General features: G+C 42.3%; 4 protein-coding genes across 4 annotated transcripts; 2 read left to right on the top strand and 2 right to left on the bottom strand.

Moving 5' to 3' along the window:
• Window positions 1–3388: 3388 nt before the first annotated feature.
• Window positions 3389–3613, bottom strand: SERLADRAFT_395618 (uncharacterized protein; the record flags this gene model as incomplete). Its single annotated transcript, XM_007320898.1, has 1 exon — window positions 3389–3613. A coding segment is annotated over one exon (225 nt), but the record flags the coding sequence as incomplete, so codon positions are not given.
• A 3069-nt stretch (window positions 3614–6682) lies between these two features.
• Window positions 6683–7368, top strand: SERLADRAFT_409927 (uncharacterized protein; the record flags this gene model as incomplete). Its single annotated transcript, XM_007320897.1, has 2 exons — window positions 6683–6896; window positions 6950–7368. 2 exons carry the CDS (start codon window positions 6683–6685, stop codon window positions 7366–7368), a joined length of 633 nt encoding a protein of 210 aa, XP_007320959.1.
• Window positions 7369–13780: 6412 nt separating this feature from the next.
• Window positions 13781–14390, bottom strand: SERLADRAFT_440438 (uncharacterized protein; the record flags this gene model as incomplete). The annotated part of the gene is made up of 2 exons (XM_007320896.1): window positions 13781–14070; window positions 14105–14390. The coding sequence occupies 2 exons, from the start codon at window positions 14388–14390 to the stop codon at window positions 13781–13783; spliced, it is 576 nt and encodes a 191-aa protein (XP_007320958.1).
• An 845-nt stretch (window positions 14391–15235) lies between these two features.
• On the top strand, window positions 15236–15979 carry SERLADRAFT_350756 (uncharacterized protein; the record flags this gene model as incomplete). The annotated part of the gene is made up of 3 exons (XM_007320895.1): window positions 15236–15364; window positions 15429–15507; window positions 15576–15979. 3 exons carry the CDS (start codon window positions 15236–15238, stop codon window positions 15977–15979), a joined length of 612 nt encoding a protein of 203 aa, XP_007320957.1.
• Window positions 15980–20124: the final 4145 nt, after the last annotated feature.

The raw sequence follows: 20124 nt of genomic DNA, 5'->3' as shown, positions 1-20124 counted from the left end.
TATACAGGTATACTATTTATTCGCTATCTGACACTCTGTCCTTATGTAATAAAACTAAGTGAAACTCAGCCGCTGCCTGAGAGGCTATAGAAACGACTGAGGTATTCCTATACTAAACCCCCTACTACTTATAGTCGGAGGTGCTACTCGCTACAGTACAATGACTCCTAGGAGTACAATTGTGCTCCTAGGAGAACAATGGTGACTCCATGGAGAACAATGGCTGCTTTGGCAGAGACTGGGTTTATCCGGTTTTGTCACTCCTACTCGAGTGCAACCGTAGTCCCATAGCTTTAGAGAATTTCCAGTGTTTTTCATGAGTGAGAGGTTTAGTGAGAATGTCTGCAACCATATCTCCTGTAGGAACATATCTGATTACTGCCTCTCCCTTTGATACTAAGTCATCTCGGATAAAATGATATTTCTGAATGTGTTTTGTGCGAGCACAGAATTGTGGATCTCGTGTAAAAATGATAGCTGCTTGATTGTCACAGTGCAATGTTGTAGGTCCATTTTGAGCATGTCCAATTTCTTCAAAAAATATCCAAAGCCATGCAAGGTGTTGTCCAGCATTGCTCAATCTAATGTACTCTGACTCCATGGAGGATAAAGCTACCATGCTTTGTCTTTTGCTTGTCTAGGAGATTGCTCCTCGGATGGTGATGAAAACAAACCCTGATGTTGATCAAGATGTGTCTGGGTCTCCAGACCAATCTGCATCTGAATATCCATAGAAATCCATGTCCATAGAGACATCTGTGCCATCATATTGTAGTTCTATGTCCCTGGTTGCTTTCAGATATTGGAGGACACATTTTGCAGCTTCCCAGTGATGGCTCCTTGGAGCTGAGCTATGTCTGCTTAGTATTCCAACAACATAGGCAATGTCTGGGCGGGTTCCGAGCATGGCATACATGAGGGAGCCTACAATTGAGAGTTATGACACTTGGCACCCTTCAATATGCATCTTGTGTTGCACAATATCTTCCCCTGGAGCATTTGCAAGGAGTTTTGATCCATGGGCCATTGGTGTCCATACTGGTTTGCAGTTCTTTATTCCAGTACAGGATTGTGTCAATGCATTGGTGTTGCAATAGGGATATTGTTTTGTGTGAACAATTACGTTGGATTTCTATTCTGAGGATGTATTTCTCCAAGGTCCCACATTTTTAATACGGATTCGAGTTTGGCTTTTGTGATATCTATGAATTTTTGGGATGAAGCTCCTATGAGGAGGTCATCTACATAGACAACAACAAAGCATATTTGTTTGTTGTCCCAGAATACATAGAGACATGTTTCTGCATTTAGTCTTGTAAAACCGAGCTCCTGGAGCTTGTGATCAAAAGTTTTGTTCCATGTACGACCAGCTTGTTTTAACCCGTAGATGGATTTCTTCAATCTCCAGCAGTATCCAGGTTGGATAGAAACACCCCCTGGAGGAAGCATGTACAGTTCTTCTTCAAGTTCTCCATTGAGATAAGCTGTGGATACGTCCATTTGATCAAGTTCTAGGTCGTACTTTGCTGCCAGGGCTAGAATAATTTGGATTGACTCTAAGTTTGCAACCGGAACAAAAACCTCCTGGTAATCAATCCCCTCCCTTTGAGTAAAACCTCGTGCAACAATCTGGAGTTTGTATCTCTCAATGTTTCCGTTTTGATCAAACTTGATCCGGAACACAGGTTTTGATGTGATGGATTTTACTCCCTTCGGAAGTGGAACAGTGTCATATACTGCATTAGTATTGAGACTTAGGAGTTCCTCCTCCAAGGCAGACTTCCATAATTCTCCATCCAGACGTGATAAGGCTTCCTTTAGTGTCCTTGGAAGGTCTGTGTTAGATGGACCAGTACTTGCTATTCCAGCAAAGAATGTCTCCTCTGTATCAGATGTTTCTTCATGAACCTCAGGAGTGTTAGGTTTCTCCATGGAGTTGTCATGCTGCTCTTTTTGAGACTGTTCCTCATCTAGAGTCCTTTGATAATCTCGGTTTTTGTCTGCAGGATGGGTCTGGCGACTGCTTCTGCGTACTCCTAGGACTTCAGCAGGCATGACTGCTCTTTTAGGAACTTGTGCAGGTACTCCAGGGAGTAGATGTATTTGTGTATTTATTGCCCCACTCACTCCTAAAGGTGTTGAATCACTCCTCGGAGGCATTGGATGACTCCTTGGAGGTGTTGTATGCCTTCCAGAAGCTGATCCAATGGACAGGCTGTCTAGCTGTATCCGGACTTTTTCCACATCAGCTGGCTGTATGTTGAGGGGCTGTTCTCCCACTGACTGTAACTCTACTCTGGCTTTCCGTTCTAAAGATGGCCAGTGTTCAGGTCTTGGTTGTAGAGACTGTTGTGGAGGGTGTCTTAGCTGATCAGGTGCTCCCACTGCTCTCGGAACATCTTCATGCTAATATGGTTCCATTGCTTGTGGAACATCTCCTTGGAGATGTGGTTCCATTTGCAATTCATTTGGATCTCGGATCCGAGGGTCAGGATCATCCTCCTCCAATGTTTTTTGGTCTGGATAGTGAGCATTCTCTGGAATGAGTCCCTCCCACTGATCTGTGCTAGTGTCTGTGTTCCAGGGAGCAGTGTCATCCTTTTGTACCTTTCCGGATTCATTGAATATGACATGCCAACTGGAAAACACAGTCCGTTTTTCAGTGTCTAGGAGTTTGTAGGCTTGCTTTCCATGTGTGTAGCCAATCATTATGGCTTTGCGCTCCTTGGAGTAAAACTTCCCTTGCTTTTTGTTTTTTGGAATCAAGGCATATGCTTGGCATCCGAAAGGGTGAAACAAAGTTGGATCAACTCTCCTTTTAAACAGTATTTCATATGGGGTCTTTCCATGGAGTCCTGATGCTGGGCTGCGTGCTGTGATATATGCAGCTGTTTGCATGGTATCTACCCAAAATGACTTTGGGAGCTTGGAATCATGGAGCATAGTATTACGGTCACACAATTTTTGGACCTTTCCTTCATTTTCATTCTCCGCTTTAACCTTTTACTATAGTTCACACTCCGTGCCACGTGGCACTTCCCCTTTTGTTCAAACTCCTCTTTTTTGCGCCGTGTTGCCTTCTTCTTATTTTAGACACAACTCTCTCACACAGTGGAGTTGGTCATGCGGGCTAGGCCCTGACATCATCAAGCCACTAACTTTATCAACTGTATAGTATATAAGTACAAACACTCTGTATTAATATATATACCCCAATAGATACAGAAGACTCCTTAGCGAGTCCTCCTGTTGTATACCAACAAACTCTCTGCAGCTTAAGGGGTAACCACTCCCTCAACATCTTCTTTATAGTGTGTTTTTGTGTGTGCCAGAGTAACTAACTCTTGGTTGTTACACATAGTGGTTGCTAATGTAGCCAATATCTGATTCATGCATTCTGCAATGCCATTTTGTTCTGGAGTATCTGCAGCTGTAGTTTCTTGGATGACACCATCTCCTTGGAGTTGATTTTTGAATGCATTGCCAGTATATTTTCCTCCCCCATCGCTCCAGAAGAATTCTGTGTATAGTGGAGTGGAGTTTTCTTCTCCAAAATGAGTCTGGAAGAATGTTTGGACATCTTCTTTCCATTGCTTGTATCGTTCCAGTGCTTCACTTTTATGTTTTAGGAAATATATCCATGGAAATTTAGAGAAATCATCTACAATGATAATCCAGTACAAAACCCTCCCTGGAAGTTGGTTTGATTGGTCCTCCAACATCTGCGTGCACAATTTGTATGGGGCGCTTGGCTCAATTTCCTCCAGTGGACTTGAAAGGTAATTTCTTCATCTTTCCTAAAGCACAAGGTTCACAAAACTCCAGGGTTCCGGTAAGGATGTCTATGTCCTGGAGCTGTCTTTTTGTAACCATTTGTTGCAAGCAGTTTATTCCAATGTGTCCCATTCTCCTGTGCAATAAATTTACATCTACTGCTGCAAAAGCTGACTCCGGGTTGATTTCAGGTTTTGCTTGGATGTGATAAAGTCCTTGCTTGTATAAGGCAGTGAGGATAAGTTCCTCTTTTTTCCAAACTTCACAAGCATTTGACCCTGCTGGAAAAAGTGTTGATAACCCCGTTTTGGACAATTTGTGGACAGAGACGAGTGCTAAAGTGAAGTTTGGCACAAGTAAAACATTTGACAGTGCAATATTGTAGTCCTTTTTGCCAACAGTTGCTTGTAGGATTACTGTTCCAATGCCAATGGCATTTACAGAGGATTCATCCCCAAAACTGATTGTCCTTGGAGGATGCAGAACATGGTACGTTCCTGGCTCAAGCCAGGAGCAGTGAGGGACCATGTGGGATGTTGCTCCAGAGTCAATAATAATTGTTGTTTTGGTCTTATCGGGTTCTGACACAAGGTAAGCTTGAATGTGTTTAGCAAGGGGCTTGGAAATATGTACACGTTCCAATGCAATATGACTCTGTTCCTCCTCAGAGTCAGATCCAGATGATTGCTCCGCCGTATTTGCCTTTTCCTTCTCTTTTCCTTTATCCTTGTGTCTTTCCTTTCCCTTCTTCCTTTGACCTTTTTCAGCTGACTGAAGTGTTTGACACTCCAAGGTGTTGTGTGATTTGGCTTTGTGGAAGTTACACCATTTCTCCTCGGATTTGAGTGCTGATTCAGAACCTCCAGGGGCCTTCCCTGACTGTCGTGCAACTTCTGCAGTGATCCAGATCTCAACTGCATCAAAGGTAAGTTTATTTTCTTCAATTGTGTTGATTACTGATGACTGAAATATTTGCCATTTAGGAGTGCATGGGAGAGATTTGAGAAGAGTGAAGGCCATGAGTTTGGTATCAACTCCTAGTTTCATTCCGGAGAGGTGTGACTCAATTGTCCGGATTTTTGCAATGTGGTCCTGGATAGGTGATGTCCCATCCCAGGACAATTTGGTGAGTTGCTGGAATGAATAGAATGCTGAGGCAATGTTGGATGTTTGATGGAGTGAAACAAGTTTATCAAACAACTCCTTGGAGCTGGTGAGGTCTCCAGTCCTCATTAGGAGGGCATCAGAGATGTGGTCCTGGATGATTCCATGTGCCTTCTCATCCTTAAGTATCCAGGTGATTTCAGGATCCTCCAAGGAGGTAGGTTTTCCTGGTGAGGGCTTAAGCTCCTCTCCAGTAACAACCTGGAGAACTTTTTCCCAACGTAGTTTTGAGATGATCCGGAGTTTCCATATCTGAAAATTGTTGGGTCCACTGAGGACTGGACATGCGGATGTATCACGTGCTGTGGTCATGGTTTTGAGGTTGCTGTTTCAAATAAGAATTATTTCCTGTGTAGCTTTTGCGCACCAGGGCTCATAACCTAATAAAACTAAGTGAAACTCAGCCGCTGCTCGAGAGGCTATAGAAACAACTTTATTATTTACCTAAGTGAAACTACAATAAGTGTTAGTTTAAGGTGATCTCTAATAAATGTAATGTAACATACCTCAGCCGCTGCCTGAGAGGCTATAGAAATGACTGAGGTATTTCTATACTAAACCCCCTACTACTTATAGTCGGAGATGCTACTTGCTACAGTATAATGACTTCTAGGAGTACAATTGTGCTCCTAGGAGAACAATGGTGACTCCATGGAGTGGTGGCTATGCTCCATGGAGAACAATGGCTGCTTTGGCAGAGACCGGGTTTATCCGGTTTTGTCAGAAAGGAGAACAAAGTTGTTGGATGAGGTACTAGCATTGCGTGAGTACTTTGTACGCATGGCGCCTCTATAAACTGTGGAGAAGGAGAATACTATCGTTGGACAGATGTTGCACTCGTTTTTGCGAGGAGTGAAATTGCTCACCAGTGAGTGGAGCTAGAGTCTTTGGAGGACCACGAGTAGTTGCTATTTTGAGTTCTCTAGGTCCCTGTGTAGAAATAAAAATGTGAATCAGACACCTTGTTGCAGCGGAATGAATGAAATAACAAGGTAGGTTTTAGACCAGGCTCCTCCCCTAGCTGCACTGTGTCAATAGAGGAGGATAAATCCTAGGGAGTGTTAGTGTTATTAATAGGTTATCACGTGAACATGAATTTCAAACCCAGCACAACTTTATTCCTTGCTCTCTCTCCACAGTGGCTGGCATAAAATGTTTGTAAGCAAAGCCCAGCCACAGTGATGGTGATGCAAGAACAGTGTCGGACTTCAAACTGAAACTGATTTGAGAAAACAAGTCAAAATATATAATATTTGAAGCTGCCTGTTATAGTAGCTAAAAACAAGCCTACTGCGGAAATGATAACAATCTGAATCACAGCCATCACTGATCGAGCATGGCGCAAAGATTGTTCAACTCTATCCTTAATGAGTTTATATCTTTAGGTATCTAGCTTTCACAACTAATTATTTATATTCTTTGCACCCCAGCCTACAACAAACATGTGGTTGTGGAGGACCTCCTATCCCACAGTACAGCCCTATTTTGAGTATTCCAAGCTCATTATCTGCACCCTATATCTGATGAGACTTCTATTAAGTGGGCCATGAGAATAGTAAAGGATACCTGTGCAAATGAGATCAATCAGCTGGCTTCTGAAGATGCAGGATGGCATTTCAACGCTACAAGGGCCTCAGCCAAACAGATTGAACAGTTCTGTCTCAAAGAAATGGCAACCAAATACAAGGAAAAAGCCCCGCATTTATAGGACCTTGTACATGTCCTGCCAGCTACTTATTGTGGAATGACATCTCAAGAGTCGGGATGTGACATAGATGAACACACTATCATTGGCACAGACAAAGAAGCTGACAAGTCCTATTGGCACAACGTGGATGACTTAGATTTGGAGGGGTGGTATTATTGCGCTAATCTCCTCATGCTTGCAGCACTTCTTCTCTCTCAGCTCTGGGTAAAGTATGCTCCTCAAGAAGAACTCCAGATTGGTGCTCAGCATGGTACACCTGCAACTAGTTATATTCTATCAGCATTCTCTCACTTCAAATCATAGCATGGCCACATCACAAAGTTGCCGGTGAATGGCCTATTTCTCTGGGAGAGGTTGAAATCTTCTCAGAAGACACACATCAATACCAACTAAATGGTACTACAGCCATTTCTGAGTGGAATGTGCTCATTCCACCTGGAAATGGTGTCATTCACCTGGGCTCAGCTGGACAGCATTTTACAGTGGCCATGTTCCATCAACTACAATGCCTTGACGTTATTCATGCCAAGCTCGTTGGGTTGCCAGACTTGGATCCCCTGCATGATGATAGTCCGTCACTTTGGGAGCTCACTCAACATTACATGAACTATTTTCGCCGGATGGTGCTGTGCCACTTGCACACAGCGCTGGAGTCTGTACAATCCAATGTTCCACTGGCAATTGTTGACTTGACTTGGTCACAATATACCTGTTGTGATTAGAGGGTTTTATATGATGAAGCTACTAAAGACTATAATGCATTTGTTGGTGAGGATATTGGCAGAGGTTCCTTATAGGCTTTATCCCTCTTCTCCAAATTTCTCTTCTTGCAAGCCCGAGCATTTTAAACAGCTATTGGTAGTCTTACCTGTAATCCCCAACTCCCATTTACTTGGGAAGGCCTTATCAAATTGTAGTGTTGCTTTTGCAGTTTTTCAGGCTCTGAACTAGAGTAATTGTTGCAATCACTATACTGTCATTGGGGGCGGCTTGTTCATGTATTACAATTTTAATTTTAATGTAGTAAAAACATTATTGCCCTAGCTATGTAGTCCTCCCTCAAACACACAACATGTATTGTACAGAATATAGTACAGACAACAGTTCTATCAGTTGACAATCAACGGTAATTCACAGGCCCATTGGGAACAAAAAAGTCAAAAGGCACTACCAATAGCAGTAATCTATGGAAAACATGCTATTTATTGAGTATTATTTTTAAAGTCTATCCACTCTTTGTGGCTAGCATCGACATAGTCACAAGGCAGTCCAATCTCTACATGTCCTTGTCCAACTTTCCTTTGAACTGTCAGCAGCAAAGTTTCTGTGCTCTCAATCCAGAGGCTCCAGAGTAGTGTCTGCAGCACACAGGAAGTTCTGTCAGAGATAATTCAAACAATGTTGGTGACAAATTATGACATTTGTTTATAGTATGAGAAAACATGCATTGGACAGGGCTTGAACCTGGGACTCCAGCTTTCATGGTCTGGTGCTTTACCAACTAAGCTACCAAGGTGTACTTGGAAAGCATACTGATTGGTTGGATGCCCAGAAGGTCCAGAATCACTGTACACAGGTGCGGATCCCATTGTGTGTTGCAATGGCCTCCCTCACCCATGATAGAGTGATGATGGGTTATATAATAGTAATGGCACTAACATGGATTACATCTCATAACTATAGTGGGGCTGACAAATTATGACATTTGTTTATAGTATGAGAAAATATGCATTGGCCAGGGCTCATAACCTAATAAATCTAAGTGAAACTACAATAGATGATAGTTTAAGGTGATCTCTAATAAATGTAATGTAACATACCTCAGCCACTGCCTGAGAGGCTATAGAAATGACTGAGGTATTCCTATACTAAACCCCCTACTACTTATAGTCGGAGGTGCTACTCGCTACAGTATAATAACTCCTAGGAGCACAATGGTGACTCCATGGAGAATAATGGTGACTCCATGGAGTGGTGGCTATGCTCCATGGAGAACAATGGCTGCTTTATCAGAGACCGGGTTTATCCGGTTTTGTCAGTTGGAGGTGAGAATTACCACCTCGTGGTCGTGGGGTTAACAAGACTTCGGCAAACATGTAGAGGCAGTGTTGTGCGTGATAAGTGGCAAGGGCAAATACTCTTTGCCTGGGACCAAGGTGGACATAGCCCACATTGGTGGCAAGATTCTTCCACCAGGGCTGAGCCCTTGATGTTTTGTTAGAAATTTGAAAGCAAAGGGATTCCTCCATTGTTAATTGCACCAGAGGCAGCGGATGTAAAAGGGGGGCTGTAGATGGGAAATCATCCCCAATGTACAAATAAGCTGTGATCAGGAATGGGTCAGACCTGGCTATTTCTTCTGCAGTGTGTAGAATATGTCCACCAATGACTTACTACGAGTATCTGGCCTAGACATGCTGACATCCTTGCCATTGCGCACAAGGTAAAAGAGAAGGAAACTGTAAGGAATTGGTTTTTCTCATTGCATTCCCATCATGTTGTGGTTATCCGATTCATTCCCTGTCACTCCTCTTGCTCTTGGACTAGAAATCACGGTTGGCATTTTATTGTTTTTATCTTTTATCTTTTTATTTTCCATTCATACTCACATCCTATTGTATTTACAACAAAGGAGAACTGTTGTAGATCCTTGAGAAGATATCCAGATGATATAGCAATGATCTAATGCTATGTCTGGGAATACTTCAGAGGAATATAGATAAGCAAGGTAGGCTATGAATCAGCGCCTTCTCATGGGCTTACTGATACAGTCAATTGTACACCTCTTACCAATACTCTTTCTCACACGATTAGTAAATACAATAGATTGGACCACTTTTGCTTTTTTTTCTTATTGGTTAGTTGTCTGGTCAGACCATTTTCTTAACTCTTCCCCTTTTTGGTCTGACCATTGCTATTCACTATATAAGGAAGTACATACTTGATGTATTATTCCTTAGTTCAATATTAGTTTGAATTTGCGCCTATACCAATACTCTTCAACTTCAGTACTCTGATTCACCGCCCTCTTCAGGGACTTAACCAGACATCTGTTCTTGTTATATAGCTTCATATTTGTTGCCTGACAGAAACAATTCAGGACAGTTAACAAGATGATAAATGTCCTAGTGGCCAACATTGCAGTTGCTTTACTAAGGATCTGCATCATACCAATGAGTCCATCCATAGTATGCTGCTCGAAGATTAAGAGGCTTCTGGGATGTGAGCCACAAGCCCAGACCAATGATTGCGTCCACTGAAAATGTTTCCCCTGTGAACTTCATAAACACTGACAATGTAGCTGTGTCTGTGCATGGTGAGTTGTGTCTCCCAAACAGCTTTTCATGATGTCAATGATGAGAACTGTTGTTAGAAAACCACACACAAAAACAAACTAACACATAATCCTCCCAGATTCCACGGAACTTGTTTATAGGCTTTGCCTCCTAGAACAGTGGAGTGGTCTGGTTGTTTGTGGGGTGGTACGTATAATGATCCTTCAAAGTAAAACCTAGAGATGTATGGGTGTGGGTTTTGAGAAGGAGGGGTGGTTAGAATATAGAAAGATAGGTGCTTTGTGGCGAGTATAGACGAGCACTACCTTGCTAATTGTAGCACAAGGTAGGTTTGAGAACAACAAGATGACAAGGTTCCCAGTGATAACAGGCTCCTGACGCACAAACTGTAGTGCTCAGAAGGACTCTAATCAAAAGGGATGATAAAGACTTCAAAAGTGACGAGTGATGATGACAGCAGTTAACAGTGGTAGCAGTGGGAAGTGTTGTGACTACACTGGATCACAAGTAGCAGAGTAGTGAACTTGAAATTAGAGAAGAAGTCTAGAATCAAGTGCTTGTTGTTTTTACAAGGTAAAATACAGGGGCTTATATAGTGAAAGAAAAGTAGGCTATGCATAGTATAGCTGTGCAAAAAGAATGAGAAAGAACATGAAGGAAGGAATGTACGCTGACAAATCCTACGTAGGTAGTACAGGATAAAATTGTCAAAAAAAGGAAAAAGAAAGGGATAGAACAATGAATGCTGTGAGTAATGTCACAGGTTTGTACAGCCATAAAGTAAAGTCCAATAGCAAAAAGAGAGCAGGAAAATCATGATGTCATGGGAAGATGCAGTAAAAAAAAGGCAAGGCAAAACACTATCAGTATCAACACAGTTCCTTTATTGTCAGTCAGGCATTCTAAAAAAGTATGTGTCCATAAAAATGATTCAAAAATCGTTAATAATTGCACTGTAAATGAATGTTCTGCTGAAAAAAAAGAAACTAGAGCCACCGGTCCACCACCTAGTCCAAATCCGACAGTTCCATGGCCTTACCAATGGACTGGTTGTGTTGGACCACCTGGTCAAACAAGGGAGGGAGAGGAGTAGTCCCAATTTGGAATAAGTGAGTCCCAGGCAGCATGTGGTAGGTGTAGCTGTAGCGAAGACGATGGACAAAAGATAAGTGTACCCAAGTAAATGGGACAGTGATAAACATGGGCAATGCAAGGGGATGAACCTTCTCCAGCTCAAAAACTACCCACTCACGCTCCAACCAGGCAAAACGAGCGACCAATGTTTTAATAGTATATGATGGCAGATTGACGTCATGAAGATGGACCTGTTGCCCTATTTGGACCGGCTGCCGGGGCTTTGCTGATATCAGCAGTGGCACGCGGTAGTCGACTCATTGGCAACGCAAGCGGATAGGAAGTGGTGACATCAGAAATGGTGGGGGAGCAAAGAAGATGAGGAGGAGGAGGGTGGAGGTGATGAGGAGGTGAACTAAAATCCAGAAACGACCGTTGGGTGAGAATAAAAATGAGAGTAAGGGACCCATGGTGGGGCTAGGCAAAGAAAGGGAAGTGAAGGAAACGACAAAAAGCGAGGGCGCAATGTAATGTGTAGCCAGTGGCGATGCGAGAATTTGCCAAAATGCCAAAATGCAGAAAGTACCGAATGGAAAGCAAAGGTGAGCGTGACTGAATTGCCTAATAGAGGTGGTGCTGATCAGCCACAGATTCAGAAAAGGCAATATTGATTACTATTCCACATGGCACTGTGCCTGTGTGGCGCAAAGGCGAGCCTTTTTGAATATTTGCTTCATTTTTGACACCTGTCTATGCTACCAATCAACTTTGGTGCATGACAACAATCCATTAAAAGCTATTAAAATGTGAATAATGGGACATATTATGATAAATGTACTGCTTTAAGTAAGTGAAATCTGATTGTTCAAAAGCCTGAGGACAGTTGCTACCTTTAAATTCTGGGTGTCCATGTTGTCTCCTATGCCATACCAAAGTACTGGTATGACAGTTGACTCATCTGTAAATTAAGCCCATGCACATGCATGAGTGAAACTGGTTTTGAACAAGGTGGCACACACAGATACAAAAAAGCTAAGTGGCACTGCCATGGCCATTGAATGCTTCAGACGCAATCATCATGCATTATGATGCTGGCCATATGTAGTCTCCCCTAGGCCACATACCATTTAGGATAAAGACAGTCATTCCTCCTACCAATAGACCATATGGTAAATACGCTCTTTTTGGGCTGCTTTGATAATGAGGGAGTGACGATGCTGGCTGTTGTATGTTCACAGCTTTCAAGATTCTGATACATTTTATCTTTTGCTACTATTCATTCTAGCAAATGGACCTGATCTTCGGCGCTGCAGATAGTGTCACAATGGTGGTGATCTCAAATGGAGAGATGATCAAAGAAGAAACCCCTGAGTAAATACAGTCCCCAAGGCATACGCATGGTGCCAACAATACAGTTCCCATATTCAATGACTTACAATTTCAAGCTTGGGGCCAAGACTATTTTCCCTCTTAACTGACCATTTACATCTCAGACTTTGATCAACCACTTCGATAAACTATGCATCAATATTACCAACCACTTCTAGCAGATGACAGTTCAGCTTCCAAAAATAATAAGGAAGGACGAGGCCACGGTTAGTATCTTCACTGTCCTTCCAAAGGAGAGCCCCCACTATTGCCATTATTTGTTTAGCAAGCAAAATGTGATGGAATAACAAGCTAGTCTTGAGCTGCATGCTTGTCCTTGCCTTAATTATATGCACCATCCTAAACCTTGGGTCCTTGAATAAAAGCACGTTGGGAGAGAGTGCAATACACGTATTACCTCAACCATCAACATATATAGGCCTCAGAAATATTGAATATCAACTTGACAAGAAAAGATTGCTTGGGTTCACAAACTTTCCATCCTTGCTAACGCAAGTGAACCAAACACAGCCAAAATTTATCTGGGCTGATGATTCAACATGAGAAATGGCTGTTATAGGGACCATCTCACCTGATGCTTGTTGTTTTGTGATCACACCTACAGTTTGCACACTAGAATGTCAAAAGAATAATTATTAAAACTGACTTATTAGGTTCCCTCTATTGCCCAATTCTGAAGCATCATCTTTGGGTTTGAGAACTGCACTCTGCAGTTTGCTCTTCATTCACTCTCAACTGAATCTGATCACCAGCTGGCAGCTCCCAGGAACAACAACAACATAACTGTTGATGTCTGTTTGCTAGAAGTTGATAACAACTTCAATGATGTGTTCTATGTATTCTACTGAAATAATATAACATTGAATGTGACTTCCAAGTTTGAGTCACCTAAGCCATGTGTTCACCACACCATGATCAGTTCCAAGTGCTAAGCACTGAGATACTGTGTTCTCTCAACAACTTCATCTTGGTGTACATTGCAACGTGTATGGCACCCTCTTAACATGTCAAGTGTTTTGTACTCACAGTGAATGCAAACTATTTGAAGCACACTATACCAATGTGGGTATACTACTTGTGTGCAAAATGTTGAGATACCAAGTGACATTGCTTCATCTATATTTACAAAGCTACATCTTACTCAACCAAAAATGATTTGACAACTTCCATGTACCTCTCCCTCTCTTCCCAGTGTGGAACATGACTGGATTGGGCAAACTGGACCCATTTGACCTTGTTGATGTTACAGAAAAAGGTGGAGCACAATTCATCCCCTATAAAGTTGTATTTTTCATTGAGTAGAAGTGTCAACACTCTTATAAGGTGGAGCTTATCCGTAACATCCCAGTCACTGTTTATTTTGCCTTTGAGCCTATTACAGATGGTCTGAGTATGGCAAGAGAACAGTAGATGCTAGAATGTACATTGCATTAAGTACAACCAGATGATCTTCATGCCTCAGAGAGTATGCAAGTGCCTCCAGCATGGGATCGGCATAGCGTGTACCAAACTGCTTGCAGAAGTATGCAGCAGCTTTGTTGTATTCTTTGTTAGATGTGTCAATTTTACCTCCCTGTTTTTTAAGCACCAATTGGACTTCTTCAGGTATAGACTGCATGCACCGCATGAGTGCTTGATGCTGAAGCTTCCGAGATGCAGGAGTATCTTTGGTGAATGGTGAACTCAGCAGCAAGCATACCGCCCCACGAGTGTCCATAGAGATCAAAAGAGTCTTGAATGCCAAAGTGATTCAAGACACTGACTAGCTCATCAATGAAGAAATCAATGGTCCAGAATGACTCTGGTTTATCATCCAAGTGCGTAGAGTGGGCATTACCAATCTGATCGTAGAAGATGACAGGAATAGGGCTGGGAAATGAGGCGAGATCACTTAGAGGGAAAATAGAGCTTTGCAATAAGCCTGGTCCTCCGTGAAGGGCAACAAGGGGTGTTCTGGATGTGTTTGAGATATCACCAACAACCATGTACGGTAGGTCTCGCCACGGTAATTGAATGGTAAGGTTCCTTCCTTTGATGCCATAATAGCAGGTCAACATTTGGTGAATGGTATAACTACCATGGTACAGTAAGACAGGGAGGTGAAGGCTTTAAAACCAGATACTACATTACCAAGTGTGGGGGTGGCAGTGAACTTCACATTTGCACTGGTGATAGGATCTCATGCTTTTTGCCACGTTCAGGCGGTATCAGCATATAAATACCAGCCATAGCCTTGCATACGAGTCAGATTATAACGGTGGGAAGATCACTTGAACTTGAATTAGAAAGCCATTAATCATTTCCAGCTGTCCTGTCACAGTCAAGCACACTGGAAAAAACCAATGTGATGCTGAACTGGTTTATGTTCGCCATTGCCCAAGTTTATCTTCTCAAGCTCAAGCGCTCATGTTCAAGGTTCTGATCTGTCAACTCTTTCTTGCCATGTATTTCTTGCAGTATAAGTATCACAAGATTGTTGAGATCATCCATCATCCTCTCTTGTAGCATCCTACCATGTTGTACGCACCTCAAGAATCTGCTAGTTTGATTGCAACGGAGCGTAACACTTTTATGGACGATGCCTTATTGCTGCTAGGTTATGGTATACTCTACTCTTTTATCTCGTTCACAGATGTGATCAAAACTGACAGTTTGTTCTTCTTTTCTGGGTATCAATTTTGTACTGTTTGTGCAATGTCTGAATGCATTCTTTTATCATAAATGTCTTTAGAAAAATCTCAAACACACCCTGCTGCTCATCCTCTATACGAGTGTATTTTTTACACTTGACACTATATTTATCACTGCTAATTCAACTATATGGAGAAAAATGTTCGTGGAAGATTGTAATTATCCCAGCGGTCCTATGGAATATTCTCTGGCAATGTATTCCAGCGCTATCTGTATCATTGCTAATGTGTCTTACACGCTGGAAAACTGGATGGTAGATGGCTTGTTGGTGACTAGGATTTTTTCTGTTCTCATGTTTAATAAATTTTGCTCATCTTTTCTTGTCCTTTCAGCTTTGGCATTGCTCTATCATATACAGTGAAAGGCGCTGGGTTATTGTGTTACCTATTATCATGTACATAGCGTCAATAGGTGGGTTTTTGCATAGCAGATGCAAGGCCTCTGTGACCTAACTACCCTATCTTTTTTTTCCCTTGCAGCTGTGAGTATCATCCTTCTCTACCAAAATTCTCTCCCAAATGGCAATCTCTGGGGCAGACTGAGCTTCAATTTTGGTCTTTTTTACTTTACCATCTCTGCTAGCATCAATGTCATTCTCACCATTCTGATTTTTGCACGTATATTTGTTTTCCGCTACCATGCACGTAAAGCATTGGAAAAGGCCCACACTGTGCCTTATATGTCAGTTGCTGCTCTCCTGATCGAGAGTTGTGTGCTATACGCCATCTTCTCTATACTTTTCATTGTACTGTATGGTGTGCAAAGTGATCTCTCCAATACCTTCCTGCCAATACTTTCTCAAGTACATGTTTGTGTTATCTGTCTTGACATTGCTCCACTCCTTACCATTAGTTTGGGAGTTTGGGACTTGCGCTCACCATGATTTTTACGTCATTGCACCACTTCTAATTATGCTTTGCATCACAAACAGAAGTGCTTGGACATCAACAACAGCCACCACGGTTCCATCAACAGGTCTTGTTTTTGCATCTGCCAATAACAACAATCTGGAGAGAAGTACAGAAGAAACCAGCAGCAATGATGTTGCCATTCACTTTCAGTCTGTAAGGTTCAAGTCTGGCACAGTATCGATTGAACCTACCAGTGAAATTAGCAATGAGTGATGATGCATCAAATTTATCGCGGTCCTTCATTGCTGGAGCTTTTTGTAGTCTGTGCAGCTTACTGATATACTGTAATTTTATATTTGGGTTCATGGTTATAATACTTTTTGCAGGACATTTGATATATTACCACTAAAATTACTATGTCTCAATTAGCAATTGTTTGTACATTGATTTACATGATAAAAGCTCATATACAACTTCTGTACACAATAGAATAAATATACGCTAGTGGTTACCTTGAGCACATTTTCCTGGACCCGTAGGTTCCAGGTTTCCAAATGCCATTTGTCTGCAGTGATTTCTATGGACCTTTTTATATTGAGTCACGCATGATTATGCCATCATCATTTTTCAATATGAGTCCATCAGTGTTACCAGGTTCTCCTTTCATAGCTGGGCTGATTCCTTTCAATAACAGGTGACCTAGGTGTCAGGCAACAAATACGAAGCTATATAATAACAACGGATGTCTGGACAAGTCCCTGAAGAGGGCGGTGAATCAGAGTACTGAGGTTGAAGAGTATTGGTATAAGCGCAAATCCAAACTAATATTGAACTAAGGAATAATACATTGAGTATGTACTTCCTTATATAGTGAATAGCAATGGTCAGACCGAAAGAAGGAAGAGTCAAGATAGTGGTCTGATCAACCAACTAACCAATAAGAAAGGAGAGAGAAAGTGGTCTGATCTATTGTATTTACTAATTGCGTGAGAGAGAGTATTAATAAAAGGTGTACGATAGGCTGTATCAGTAAGCCCATGAGAAGGTGCTGATTCATAGCCTGATTTGCTTATCAATATTCCTCTGAAGTATTCCCAGACACAGTGTTGGATCATTGCTATGTCATCTGGATATCTTCTTGAGGGTCTATGACCATTTTTCTTCATTGTAAATACAATAGGACGTTGTCATGCACCAAAGTTGATTGGTAGCATGGACAGGTGTCAATAACGAAGCGAATATTCAAAAAGACTCGCCTTTGCGCCACACAGGCACAGTGCCACGTGGAATAGTAATTAATATTGCCCTTTTTGAACTTGTGGCTGATCAGCACCACCTCTATTAGGCAATCCAGTCACGCTCACCTTTGCTTTTCCATCCGGTACTTTCCGCATTTCGGCATTTCGGCAAATTTTCGCGTCGCCACTGGCTACACATTGCATTGTGCCCTCGCTTTTGTCGTTTCCTTTACTCCCCTTCCTTTGCCTAGCCCCACCATGGGCCCCTTCCTCTCCTTTTTATTCTCACCCGACGGTCGTTTCTGGGTCCCCATTTTAGTTCACCTCCTCGTCACCTCCACCCTCCTCCTCCTCATCTTCTTTGCACCCCCACCATTTCTGATGTCACCACTTCCTATCCGCTTCCGTCGCCGATCCGTTGACTACCACGTGCCACTGCTGATATCAGCAAAGCCCCGGCGGCCGGTCCAAATAGGGCAACAGGTCCATCTTCATGACGTCGATCTGCCATCATATACTATCAAAACATCGGTCGCTCGTCTTGCCTGGTTGGAGCGTGGGTGGGTAGTTTTTGAGCTGGAGAAGGTTCATCCCCTTGCGTCGCCCATGTTCATCGCTGTCCCATTCACTTGGGTACACTTATCTTTTGTCCATCGTCTTCGCTACAGCTACACCTACCACACGCTGCCTGGGACTCACTTGTTCCAAATTGGAACTACTCCTCTCCCTCCCTCGTTTGATCAGGTGGTCCAACACAACCAGTCCATTGGTAAGGCCATGGAACTGTCAGATTTGGACTAGGTGGTGGACCGGTGGCTCCAGTTTCTTTTTTTTCAGCAGAACATTCATTTACAGTGCGATTATTTTTGATTTTTGAATCATTTTTATGGACACATATTTTTTTAGAATGCCTGACTGACAATAAAGGAACTGTGTTGATACTGATAGTGTTTTGCCTTGCTCTTTTTTTACTGCATCTTCCCATGACATCATGATTTTCCTGCTCTCTTTTTGCTATTGGACTTTACTTTATGGCTGTACAAACCTGTGATATTACTCACAGCATTTATTGTTCTATCCCTTTCTTTTCTTTTTTTGACAATCTTATCCTGTACTACCTACGCAGGATTCGTCAGCGTACATTCCTTCCTTCATATTCTTTCTCATTCTTTTTGCACAGCTATACTGTGCATAGCCTACTTCTCTTTTACTATATAAACCCCTGTATTTTACCTTGTAAACAATACAACAAGAACTCAATTCCAGACTTCTTCTCTAATCTTAAGTCCACTTCTTACTGCTACTTGTGATCCAGTGTGGTCACAACACTTCCCACTTCTACCACTGTTAACTGCTGTCATTGTCACTCGTCACTTTTGAAAGTGATTGTCATCCCCTTCGATTAGAGTCCTTCTGAGCACTACAGTTTGTGCGTCAGGAGCCTGCTATCACTGGGAACCTCGTCACCTCGTCATCCTCGTTGTTCTCAAACCTACCTTGTGCTACGATTAGCAAGGTAGTGCTCGTCTATACTCGCCACAAACCCCCTATCTTTCTATAAATTCAACTATCCCTCCTCCTCAAAACCCACACTCATACACCACTGGGTTTTACTTTGAAGGATCTTTATACGTACCACCCCACGAACAACCAGACCACTCCACTGTTCTAGGAGGCAAAGCCCATAAACAAGTTCCGTGGAATCTGGGAGGATTGTGTGTTAGTTTGTTTTGTGTGTGGTTTTCTAACAACAGTTCTCATCATCGACAACGTGAGTATGAATAGAAAATAAAATAAAAAAGGATAAGAGTAATAGTCCAAGAGTGAGAGGAGTGACAGGGAATGAATCGGATAACCACAACATGATGGGAATGCAATAAGAAAAAATCAATTCCTCACACTAGGATGGCAAGGTCAAAGCTAGATGCTATGAAGGAACGCTGGTGTGGCTACTAGGAGATTACTCTGGGTCTTACCAAACTTTATGTCTGTTTGCCACAATGATGGGGAGTAGCTATACATTGAACCAGTCAGATCCAACAGAAACTTGGGGTCCAGGTCTGCCCCAGAGGGTAATGGGTGACTTTCCATAAGCATTTATACAGCTGAATAGAATAAACACGAGTAATAAACAGTGATGGCCGAGATCCGGCATCCCTATTGGGTGCTATTTGCAATGGCCCATTATTTTGACCCCATGAATAAATGTCATTAAATGGCACATCTAGAAGGGGGGTACTTACCCCCCTTTTAGATTTTATAGAATTAAATGTATTTTTTTTTGTCTGCATTTGGACACACATCCGAGTAATTGATGATCTTTCCACAGTCACATCAAAAGTTGCTCCAGCAGCGTCCAAAGAACGACCTCCAGGTCATGATTTTCCTCCTCCAATGGTATCAAAATGCACAATGGGCCTTTCATACCACATCTTCAAAACCTACAGCAGGGATAGCATCAAATAAGTGAGCATCAAACCCCGTTGTCGTTATGAAAGCACAATCACTCTGACTGCTGAGAAGACACTGCCAAGGTGTATCTATACAAGGATCTGCCATGAGTTGGGAACGGCAGAGATATAGTCGATTGGGGTGGCGAGTTCGAGCACAGATAAGTCATACTTCTTCTGCTCCAATGTATGCAATAGCAGCCACAAGTGCTGCTCGTTCGACAAGTTCATCATCAGACTATTCTTCAGTTGGACTGACTCGTAACAGCCTCTTTTGAGTACATGATGTAGTGTCTGTAAGCCTGATCAGTTCAGTGTCCAATCAGTGATCCATTCTCAATTCAGACATAAACTCTAGACATTTAACTTTGAATAGATTTATTCGATAGGCTCTTGTGGTTTATTCAAGTCATTAAAATATTCATGGGTGGCGCTTCGGCTATCTCAGATATAATGTTTATACCTCGTTTCTATTGCAGAAACCTTATG

The sequence above is a fragment of the Serpula lacrymans genome (genome assembly GCF_000218685.1).
Source record: "Serpula lacrymans var. lacrymans S7.9 unplaced genomic scaffold SERLAscaffold_10, whole genome shotgun sequence".
NCBI lineage: Eukaryota > Fungi > Basidiomycota > Agaricomycetes > Boletales > Serpulaceae > Serpula > Serpula lacrymans.
This window is presented reverse-complemented; position numbering and strand designations above follow the sequence as displayed.